The sequence below is a fragment of the Sinocyclocheilus rhinocerous genome, unplaced genomic scaffold, assembly GCF_001515625.1.
Source record: "Sinocyclocheilus rhinocerous isolate Xijiao unplaced genomic scaffold, SAMN03320098_v1.1 scaffold315, whole genome shotgun sequence".
NCBI classification, from domain to species: Eukaryota; Metazoa; Chordata; class Actinopteri; order Cypriniformes; family Cyprinidae; genus Sinocyclocheilus; species Sinocyclocheilus rhinocerous.
This window is the reverse complement of record NW_015630423.1, coordinates 161,304-173,898: the sequence shown is the minus strand read 5'-3', so window position 1 is coordinate 173,898 and position 12,595 is coordinate 161,304. Positions and strand designations below refer to the sequence as shown.

Genomic DNA, 12,595 nt, shown 5'->3' with positions numbered 1-12,595 from the left:
CTGTAGTACAGTATTCATAGGCTTAATCATGAAGCATACAGTGGCCCCACTTTTAAAGTCGGCATGAAACGGAAGGTGCGATTGTCTTTTAATCTCTACTGTGACGTACATCCGAGTGAAACGACATCTGAAATGAGAGGGCGGGACTTGATTTCTTCCTTCGGGAATTGATGGATTCTTTGGAAGTTGGGGCGTTGCTAACAAAAGGAGGCAGATCTGAATGCCAGTTTGCAGTTAGTAGTGGGGGGGATTTCTCTCCACTGGATTCACCGCCGACACCCTAGCATGAAGAAATTTTTTTATATATTGAGGAAGACGACAACGAGGACGATCAATGGCACAAAACATGCCTAACAGAGGAGGAGGGGAGGTTAACATTTTTGATTAAAGATTACGAGGGCACATGAATTAAAAAAAAAATAATGAAGTGCACGGATACATTTTTTATAATAAACACTACAGTATTACATTAAAAAAATAAGAATTTTCAATTTTGATTTCATGCCGAATATCAGTTCTTGAAAGCTGCATACATAATAATGAATTTGCAAAAAATCATTTTAGATGGAGTGTATCATGTCATTTTGCAGGACTGTTCAACACCCCACTGGTATTTAATGACAGCCTAATTTTTTTTTCATACCAGTATATGAAATAATTTTTCTAATTTGTGAATATACAGTTGAGCTGGGTGGACAAAATAGAGGACCTAATGGAATGTTGGGTCACCGTTTATGTTAAGTGTCCATAATTGTGTGTACCCTTATATATTTATATACATGGGTATGCCAAATTCATACATATGCTAATATACGTAATTCTTTATGGACTAAATGAAAAACTTGTTTTACTATTCTAAAAATGTTTCATCTTTTTGTAGATGTTCCTAGTATATTTAGTGGGGATCAAATTGCGATGCTGGACCCTCATCAGATGTTGTTTGGAGTCCACGAGTCTGGGCAGTGCTGGAATTTGAAGTCCGATATAAAGGAAATAACCGAGCTTAATGATCAATTTGCCCCTTACTTTGGCCTGCTCGGTAGCTCAGAGAAAACCATTAAAGATGGCAACTTTCCAGGAACACTCTTTCGTTTTCCACTCCGAATGAAACCCTCACAATTAAGTAACAACATTTACAATAAAGAAAAGGTTCTGGAGCTCTTTGAATCATTCAGAGTTGACGCAGACACTGTGTTGCTCTTTCTAAAGAGCGTGCAGAAGGTCTCTCTGCATGTACGGGAATCGGATGGAACAGAGCGGATGCTTTTTCAGGTCACAGCAAGCGACAGTGAAGAAGATAAGATGGAGCGGCCCAACTCTCTGAAGACCCTGGGACAGGCTATAGATAGCTACAGTAATGGGGTGCTGAGCAGTTCGGTAACCTGTGCCACCTACCAACTCTCCACTGAAGTGCGGGATGAAACTGCCAAAGAGACTCAGAAGACCACCTGGTTGGTGTGTAATGGCGTAGGAGGGCGAGGCATGTGCGGTGAACTGGATTCTCTTGCTGATGATCTGAAGTTCATCCCAACAATTGGTATTGCCTTGCCGCTTGCGCTTATTGATGAGGACAAGGGGGCAACTGCTAGTTTCTCAGGACGTGCTTTCTGTTTCCTCCCACTGCCCCTCGGAGAAGAAAGCATGACCGGATTGTCAGTCCATGTCAGTGGTTTCTTTGGCCTGACGGACAACCGCAGGAGCATTAAATGGCGGGAAGTGGACCAGTGGAGGGACCCGGCGGCTCTTTGGAATGAGCTTCTCATAGTCACAGTCATCCCAAGAGCTTACTTCACACTCATCATGGAGACCATCAGGAGAATCCAAACTAAGAAGGACCAAGATTTTCCCCTTTCCCCAAGAGGCATTTATGGAGCCTGGCCTGATCCAAACAGGATCCGACCTCACTGGAAACCCATTCTTGAGCCCCTTTTCAATGACTTGCTTCAACAGCCGGTCATCTTCTCGCTCAATGGGAGCTGGGTTCAAGTGGATGAAACCATATTCTCAGACTTGGACTCCAGCTTGGACACTACAGAGACTGTCATCAAATACCTCCAGAGCTCAGGGATGATACTGACTCAGGTGCCAGCCTACATCGATGCAGTACTGACAATGTTTGTCACCAAACCAGGGAGCCTGAGGAGAGTGACCCCTTCTTTTGTGCGCCAGACTCTGAGGAAATGTCGCCACAGAGGGTCCTCTAATGAGAAGCTGCTCCTGCTAGAGTTTATACTTAGCGATGCCTGCTACAATGACCTCATTGGACTGGAACTTCTGCCTTTGCAGGATGAGACATTTGCTGTGTTCTCCTCTTCTGTGAATGACAAAGATGCTGTCTACATCGCCTCTGAGGAGTATCCAAGGTATGGGGATACATTTGTATTTGCGTTCTTGGTATTAAGGTCATTCATAGTTTTAATGCACTGCTATCTAAATATATTAAATATAAATATATCAAATATATCAAATCAAAACAGCGTTAGGCAAAATTTGAAATTTAAGAACTGACTCTCTGTCAGTTCTTGAGTTTGAATTGAATTTAGCTAATTGACCACATGCCACAGGATGGAGAATTAGAATTTCTAGAATTGTAACTCAGACAAAACAGTACTCCAATAATGAATTTTCACTCATTTTTTTTCTTCGTGATTTTTCCTTCAGGATCTGTTTGTCAGATTTCAATTTTTTTATATACTATACTATACTATTTCACCACATTCAGATTTACATTACAACTTTACATTCTTGAAATGCATTTATGATTCATGTCTAAATAATGCTTATCCCTGACCAAAACTTGAAAATAGAATACATTATGTTATAAGTATATAGGCTATATATTTTTATGTTATAAGTCTATACATATTTTTTAGGTCCCTTTATCCAGGACTGGAGGGAAGATTTGTCTTGGAAAGCATTGCCCCACATGTCATGACCAGCCTGAAAGAAGCAGCCAGAAGCAGAGGTAGACACCTGCAGCTCTTAATGCCACTCACATGCTCTCACTCAGGATATATAGAGCATCTGCTCTCAGTTCTATTCCTCAGTGGTGAAACTTAACCTTGTTCATGCATAGTTTGCTGCAGGGAATAACATTTTTGAGTTTCTTGCTTGCAATTACGGCTGTCAGATTTTTGAGTTATGCTTTTTCATGCTTAACTTGGTATATGCCGAAAAAGATGAAGTGCCTTTTATAAAATAAGCAGAACCTATAAACTCTGTCATCAGGCATCCATCTTAGCTTGATTCAGTTGACACAGTTTCCTTTTCACTATTCCCAAATGACTAAATACAATATTTTAAAGAAAGGATTAGTAATCTTTTTCTTACATTTTTTTTTTGTTCTGCTTGTGCCACAGTTGGCCATAGGACGTTTTTATAATAATAATAATAATAATGTTTTATTTATATAGCTCCTTTCAAAAAACTGACAAGGACATTAAAATGACTGTTGATAGGAAGCAGATTTCTTCCTCTTTTTCGATGACATTACAAAATTAGGGGCACTCTATATATGTAGTAATTATTATTACACAAACGTTATGTATAAATTGTAAAGGTAGTGGCATGCAATACCACGATTTTAGATCGTGACAATTAAAATGTCACCATTGGCACCAGTGTTCAGTCAAACACTGAACATGCTGTAGAAGAGAGATTGTATTATCGTGTGTCATTAATGTAAATAAAACAACAATATACAAGGAGAAAATCATTCATTCTCTTGAACTTCAGTAGCTTTGATAAGAATCAGTGTTCATTTAATTCATACAGTGAAGTCTATTTAGTGTTTAATTTTTACATTGAATTTCTTATGTGAATTTTTTTTTCTTTTGTTACGTTGTGAGGCTAAATTTTTAACCCTTTGCACGAGCTATGAAAACCCCTTCTAATACACAACATGGGTCTAAAATTACCTGTATTCATTTCCTATGTTATTTCATACTTCGTTGGGCCTTTTTTTATCTTTTGAAATCAGTTTATTTCAGCTTTCAATATTCCCTGATCTATAAATTCCATGATCCATGAATATTCAAAATATCTTTTTACAATGACCACAAATTAATATTTTTTTCCCCCTAGGTTTTGTGTTACTACATCAAGCTTACACACATGGGTCAAAAATGACCCATCTATGCAAGCATGATAAAACAAAAGAATAAAGACATTTTGTCAAAATAATTATTTTAGCAGTTATTTAGACCAACACATTTAACACTTGAAATATGTTTATTTGCCACACATGACATATACATATCACTGATAACCGACAACAATGAAATTGAACTGTCTGTAGTGCAACTGTAGTGAATTGTAGTGAATGTGGCCGAATAGATGAAAATAAATCTAACAAAATAAAATCACGTGGGTACAGTACCATTTCAAATTGCCATCTCAGTGCTCAAATTGCACACTCTAAACCAGGGGTGTCCAAACTCGGTCCTGGAGGGCCGGTGTCCTGAAAAGTTTAGCTCCAACCCCAATTAAACACACGTGAACCAACAAATCAAGGTCTAAGGGTTACTAGAAAGCTACAGGCAGGTGAGATTTATCAAGGTTGAAGCAAATCTCTTACTAGGCATGCTAGATGTGTTGATACTTCGTTGGGCCTTTTTTTATCTTTTGAAATCAGTTTATTTCAGCTTTCAATATTCCCTGATCTATAAATTCCATGATCCATGAATATTCAAAATATCTTTTTACAATGACCACAAATTAATATTTTTTTCCCCCTAGGTTTTGTGTTACTACATCAAGCTTACACACATGGGTCAAAAATGACCCATCTATGCAAGCATGATAAAACAAAAGAATAAAGACATTTTGTCAAAATAATTATTTTAGCAGTTATTTAGACCAACACATTTAACACTTGAAATATGTTTATTTGCCACACATGACATATACATATCACTGATAACCGACAACAATACTAGGCATGCTAGATGTGTTGAGGCAAGTTGGAGCTAAACTCTGCAGGACACCGGCCCTCCAGGACTGAGTTTGGGCACCCCTGCTCTAGATAAAGAGTGCACAACAAGCAGTTGAACATGTATATACTGATTATATATTGTTACTGTCAGACAGAAACCTTGTATGTCCAAAACCATTACTTTTCAGGAACACTGGCAGACATAAAGGGTGACCAATAGTATTGATTTATGACAAAAAATAAAAATGATGAAATATAGAGATACAAGGTTTCCGCCTGACAGCAATGATAATATACTTGTATATAATAACGTATTATTTTGACTTTGATTTTGTTGACCTAGCTACAATTAGCTAGCTAAAATAGAATGTCAGCAACAAGCTAGCTAATAGTATTGGACATGTTTCTCTGTCTCACTGGTAATTGATTTCAGGGTCAAGGTAAACTTAGCCTAACATTCAAATATTATATCCAGTTATCTTTCACAATATATCAGATATTTTCTGTGGTAATAAATTATAAAATAAGACTAAATGCGTCAATTATACAAAAGCAGCCATGTTGAGTTGTGAAATGTGGGGCAAGGTGAATAGGTTTCTGCAGTAAATATGTTCCTACTTGCAGAAAAATTAGCAAATATCAAAGGTTTCTATTTGGATCATTTTTGACCCATGTGTGTAAAATTGATGTAGAAATACAAAAATAGTGTTTTTTTATAAAGTAAAGAAAGGACAAATGAACATAATGATTTGTGAAAATCAAAAACAAGATATTTAAAAGAATATCTGGAATAGGGTCACTTTAGACCCATGTTGTGCATCAAAGGGTTAAAATAAGGGAAATTAGTTTGGCTCTACTGCTCAATGACTTGCGAAATAGTCTTTAAATAGTTTTTTCATGGCATCTTATTAAGATTCTTTTTCGCGTTGGATTTTCAGTAGACTAGTAGTATCGGCAAAATGCATTGCAATTTATGCATCTATGGAATATATCATTATTTGCTTCATAATTTTAATTAAATAATTTATTTTAACCTAAAAATATATTTTCACCATTATCCTGATTTCTGCATTTAATTTCCAGTTCAACAATACCTTTGGGGTTGTTCAGGTAAGTGCACAATGTGTTGTCTACTGCCTGTATAGCTGGTCTCGCTATAGCTTTCCTGGATCACACTACTTATACACTAACATCTGTGTATTTTAACTCATTAACCATATACTGTATCAAAACAAAACACACTAATGCATTTAATAATGTGAAATGCTTGTAATAAAGATTTTAAACGGGTCATATGATGCTGCTAAAAAGAACATTATTTTGTGTATTTGGTATAATGAAATGTGTTTATGCGGTTTAAGGTTCAAAAAACACATTATTTTCCACATACTGTACATTATTGTTTCTCCTCTATGCCCCGCCTTTCTGAAACGCGTCGATTTTTACAAAACTCATCGGTCTGAAAAGCGAGGTGTGCTCTGATTGACCAGCTATCCAGTGCGTTGTGATTGGCCAAATACCTCAAGCGTGTGACAGAAATGTTACGCCCCTTACCATACTCTGATGCCCTGTCCGGCCGGAGCGACGAGACAAAAACAATACGAGCCGTTTTAGGTAGGTGTGGCTGACTCTTAACTTTTATAAAGAATATCTCTTTGGATTTGAGACTTTAGTCTTTGCAACTTTACAGATCTTCTTTATGCACCAAGAGCTTGTAACACTCCAAAGAGAAAGGAAAAATTTAAATCCCATCATATGACCCCTTTAATGTGTTGATGTTCCACTATCCATAACTTCAAACCTTGGAAAGTTACAGACCAATTCCTTTATTGTATATAAGCAGTTTGATTTGGAATTTGTTGAGAAATAAAATTTAAGTGCACCATTTTAATCAATCAAGTGGTAAACAAGCGGTAAACTGATACATGTTTATTGCAAAAAATAATGTGACACAAGACACACATATGAACATGCATGCGAACAGCAAGGATTTTCCATTACTTGAAGCCATTTTTCCATATATTCTGTGCATATTTTTGCAACCTGAACAGCTGAAAATGGATGAGTGAATGAATGAATGAATGAAACCCATTTTAACAGGTTTCTCTGTTTTGTGCATTGATTGATTGTAAATGTTTTCAAATGCTAAAAATTATTATTCTTAATTTTCTCATCATCTGTGATCTTTACCCATGAATGTGTATTTTTAGTGTTTCAAGCTATAAGTGTCTTATAGAATATACAGTTGCAGGAAAAAAAATATGTGAACCTCTGGATTTATCTGCATTTATGCATACATTTTCATTGAACAACAGTAGACAAACTGTAGGTAAAAAAAGTAGGTCAAAGTTTATGACCAGATCTAGGTAAATCCAAGGGCTCACAGATACATTTTCCTACATGCATACATTCTTGTATTTCTTCTATAACAGCTTACATAATGTTTTGTGTTTGTTTGTGCTTTAAGGGAGGCCTTGCACTCAGGTCCAAGTGCTAACCCCAGAGAGATCGGCACGCCTAATTAAAGAAGTCCTTACCACAGCATGGCCTTCTAGAGATTTTGCAGTTCAGTGGTACCCTGGTGATCAAGAGAAGCAGCATCCCTCAGCATCTTGGCTCAGAATGATTTGGAAGCATCTCTATATTAACTTTCCAGATGATCTTAGTGTCTTTGAAGATTTGCCTTTGATTCCAAATGTGCCACTGACTGACACCCTAGATTCTCTAGAGCTACTACGCCTAAAAACTCCATCACCCATCGTTCTTGTAAATGAGGTAGAGGGTCCTCCGTCAGATGACTTGCTTGAAGTTATGAAGAAACTTGGCTGTGTTATCTTGAAGCAACTTGATCCCTGCTTGCACCATCCACTCCTGAAAAATTACATTCACCAGTCATCACCAAGCACCCTACTGCAAATTATGGACAGATCTTCATCCCAGAGATTAGCAAGCCAAGTTTCATCTTTCTCTGTCAAACAGAAGGTTGCCCTCAGAAGCTTTTTAGCTGGTCTTACTGATGTTACAGAAAAAGAAAAACGCATAATTCAAGAGCTTCCCATCTTTGACAAAGTTGGACAGAAGTCAAAGACAGACCCTTCACTTTTTACATTATTGAAAGGAGCCAGAGCATTACATCATACTGCCAAGCATCCATTAGATGTGAAAATGTCCATAAATGTAGTTGACTGCAGTGATGAGGCAACCATCCGTCTAATAAAGCTGTTGAACATTGAACAGGTGAAAAGCACTGAATGTCTAAAGGTGATAATTCAGGACATTGAGAAAGGATTCTACACCAAAGAAGAAGTCACAAAAATCATGCTCTGGGCTCTTACTCATTTGTCTTTTCTGAAGGATGAAAACAAGACCGTAATTAGTTGGCTTTCTTCACTGAAGTTTATTTATACCTCTTCAGAAAAGCCACATTCACCAACAGACTTTTTTGATCCAGAGTTAGAGATTTTGCAGAACCTTTTCTTCATGGAAGAAAAGACAAGGTTTCCCCCAGATGACTATACATCATCTCCTGATGTCCTTCATTCACTGAGACAACTAGGGCTGAAAAATGAGGTTCAACTCAGTGAAAAGGATGTGCTCCAGGTTGCCAGAAAAATTGAGGAGTTGCAAGGGAATAGCAAACCAGATTGGAATCCCATTTTAATGAAAGCAAAAACACTTCTTACTATCCTTAACAAACAGACAAAGTTGGTGAAGTCCTCTGAGGTTCAGACAAACCTGCAAAAATTAAAATGGGTACCCGTTTGCAAAGACAGACCGTTGAATTACCCAAAGTCACTTGCTTGGAGAAGTGATTCCTGCAATATTTCCTCTCTTTCTGAAATGTGTGATATTTCTCATGCTGTGCTTGTTGGCTCTTCGGTTGCCCTGGTGGAACATACCTCTGCTGGCATGAAAAAAGCCCTGAAGTTGTCTTTAGAGCCTCAGGTTGATCAAGTGCTCCAGCATTTGAAAGCAGTAAATGACTGGCACAGATCCCAAGCATTTACCACTGAGGACTGGTATCAGTTTCAGCAGATCTTGTTTGAGATATATGAATTCATGCAAGCTCATTTGGAGGATGCAAGGGAAGCCATGAAGTCTCTGCCCTTTGATTGGGTTTGGACGGGGAAAACCTTTGCTTCCCCTGGACGCACGGTTTTAAAGCCCATACCAGATTTGGACCTCCAGCCTTACTTGTACTCATTACCAAAGACCATTGCAAAATTCAACAAGCTTTTTAAATTCTGTGGCTCTATTGAAGAAGTTGTTGCCAGTCATGTGTTTGAAGTTGTCGAAACAATCAGGCAAAGGAGTGAGCAGGAGATGACAAAAGAAGAAAGCAAACGCAATGTCCTACTCCTAATAAATATTTTACGGTGGCTATACAGCAGTCAAATATCAGTAGATGCTACCATGCACGTCCCCATTCTTTACCACAAAGATCCAAGCAAACTGGTTATGAAACCTATTCACGAATGCACTTACTGTGACATCAAAGTAGATGATCTGAATGACTTACTAGATGATGTTTCAGAGCCCATCATCCTTGTCCATGATGACATACCAATGAAAACTGCTGAATGGTTGAGAGTTCCATGTTTGAGCACGAGATTGATAAACCCAGAAAACCTTGGGTTCGAACAGTCAGGCCAAAGGGAGCCTCTAACTGTGAGAATAAAGAACATTCTAGAGGAGTATCCTTCAGTTGCGGATATCTTCAAAGAGCTTTTGCAGAATGCTGACGACGCAAATGCTACGGAGTGTAGTTTTCTGATTGACATGCGAAAGAATCTTGAAATCAGAGAGAATCTGCTTGACCCTGGCATGATTATTTGTCATGGCCCAACTTTGTGGTCCTTCAATAATTCTGTTTTCTCTGATACAGACTTCCTTAATATAACCAGACTGGGTGGATCCATGAAAAGATGTGAAGCTGACAAAGTGGGCAAATTTGGTCTAGGGTTCAACTCTGTTTATCACGTGACTGACATACCCATTATCATGAGTAGAGAATTCATGATCATGTTTGACCCCAACATCAATCACATTGGCAAACACATCAGAGACAAGTCAAATCCAGGCATCAAAATTAACTGGAGCAAACAGCAGAAACGGCTACGGAAGTTTCCCAATCAGTTCAAACCTTTCATCAATGTATTTAACTGTCAGCTTCCACTGTCACTGGAGTCCCCTTACAAGTATGATGGGACCCTCTTCAGACTTCCTTTTAGAACCGAGCAAGAGGCATCTGTAAGTGAAATCAGCAGTATTTATTACAATACCACTGATATCTACTCTCTTGTGGATGAATTTAGCATCTGTGGTCACCGGCTCATTCTCTTCACACAACATGTTGGAACAATGGTCTTGAAGTATTTGAAATGTGAGGAGCCAAACCCTGCTGCTGCACAGGATGTGGTCACAATAAACAAGAGTGTGTGGTCCTCCAAAGCAGCTTATGGTCCTTTAAGTATTCTGAAATCTGCTGCCAAAGTCATGAAAAAAGTCGCAGCCACCAACAGAGTGCCACCTGAGGTCCCCAAGTCTGGTTGCATCATCAGAATTGTAGTGGAGGAGTTCCACAATGTCTTCAGACGCATTGTTGATCTTCATTCCCCACTGTTCAGAGGTTCTGAAGAAGATCCATCGTCCTACTTTGAGATGGCTGCTAAAGGCACACAAACTAAAAGACTTACAGATGACATGCCACAGAAGGGAGTGGAAAATACAAACTGGCTCATCTGCTCATGCATGGATGTGACAGAAGCTCTGAAGTTCTCCTTGAATGATAGTGGAAAACGCCTCGGTCTGGTACCATGCGGAGGCGTTGCTGTGCTGCTCTCTGAAGAAGACAATAGAAAATGGACTGTAAAGACAAGTACCACACCAATTGGGGAAGTTTTCTGCTACTTACCCCTTCGAATCAAAACTGGCTTACCTGTGCACATAAATGGTTGCTTTGCTGTCACATCAAATCGCAAAGAGATCTGGAAGACAGACACAAAAGGACAATGGAATTCCATTTTTATGAGACATGTGATTGTCCAAGCATACTTGGCTGCACTTAACATGCTGAGGTCAATGGCAGAAAGTGGGGAATTATTGGACTACAGCTATTATGCAGCCTGGCCTGACCCTGGAGTTGTCCATGATGATTTCAATCTGATTTGTCAAGGGGTTTATCAAGAAATAGCTAAAGGTGTTGATGATGATCGTGCAAAAGTCTTTTCCGATGGAAAATCCTGGGTGTCAATCAAGAATGTCCGTTTTTTGGATGACTCGTTGCTTTGCAGACCAGACATTGGGTCTGCTGCCTTCAAGATATTCTTGAAATACCTCAGAAAGTGTGGTTCCCAAGATCTTTGTGCTGTTGAGCTGCCAGACTGGGTCAAGGAAGGCTTCGATGATGCTGGCTGTAAAGGAAAATTGATGGAGAACACCCTGACAGAGACACAGTTTTTCTCAGATGTGTTCTTCCCCCATATCCAAGACATTGATAAGGATCTACGTGATCCTCTGATGTATTATGTGCTCAATGAAAAACTTGAGGATTTTGCATCCATACTGAGGGAAACCCCATGTATTCCATGTTCAGGACCATCACAGAAGCTTGTTTTGCCATCTCGACTCATACATCCTGAGGGCAGAGTAGCCAAACTGTACAACAGTGAAGATGGAAGGTTCCCTGAAGGAAGTTTGAGAGACTATGTCAATCCAGTATGCTTGGTGAAGTTAGTGCAGCTGGGTATGGTCAAGGATGACCTATCTTGGGAAGACTTGATTGAACGGGCTGAGTCTGTATTGACTCTAAATGAAAATGACCACACACTTGCGTGCCAGAGGAGCAGTATAATCCTCAGTCTCATTGATGAAAAACTAAAAATGAGAGATCCAGCAGCAAATCAGTATCTTGCCAAATTACAAAATATCAAATTCCTTCCATTCTTGACAAAACCAGCTGGATTTTCACTTCCATGGCATGGAAACAATTTCCCCCAATCTGCCATGTTCTCGGCAAAAGACCTTTTTACAACAGACCATCAAGACACTGTGTGTTTAATGAAGCCCATTCTCAATGAAAATTCCCCTTCCTTTAAAGGATGTGGTCCTATCTCACTGGCTGTGAAAGACTTTCTTGGATTGATAAAAAAGCCAACTGTTTCATTAGTCATCAGCCAACTGAAAGAGCTCTCAAAATCCTTTGATGGTGTAACTCTGTATCAAGAAAACATAACCAATGCTTGCTACAAATATCTCCACGAGGAATTGCTGCAGTCCAATGCTGCGAAAGAGGAAATCATGGAGGAGCTAAAAACATTCTCTTCAATTCTAGTCGAGAACACATACGTGGAACCATCAAAAGTAGCATTTCACTTAAACTTTGATGCTGCTCCATACCTTTACCAGCTTCCCAACAAGTACAGAAATAGTTGTCGGGAACTTTTTGAAAATGTGGGAGTTCAACCTAGCTTCACTGTTGAAATATTTGCAGCAGTTTTACAGCTGATAAAAACTGAATGTGGGAGAAAACCTCTTACTGAAGAAAACTTTCAGCTGTCTCGTAGAATAATTAGTGAGGGAATATGGAGCTTGATCCGAGACAAAAATCAAGAATTCTGCCAAAGCAGCTATGGGGACATGCTTCTTCCTGACCGCAATTTC

The 12,595-nt window shown here is 38.9% G+C and overlaps 1 protein-coding gene across 1 annotated transcript in view; it reads left to right on the top strand.

Moving 5' to 3' along the window:
* LOC107740366 (sacsin-like) overlaps positions 1-12,595 on the top strand; it is a 34,469-nt gene that overhangs the window by 10,011 nt on the left and 11,863 nt on the right. Inside the window, exons 6-8 of the mRNA XM_016552790.1 lie at positions 881-2,363; positions 2,874-2,965; positions 7,401-12,140. Of these exons, the coding sequence (XP_016408276.1) occupies positions 881-2,363; positions 2,874-2,965; positions 7,401-12,140 (6,315 nt within the window). The remainder of the gene's footprint in view (positions 1-880; positions 2,364-2,873; positions 2,966-7,400; positions 12,141-12,595) is intronic.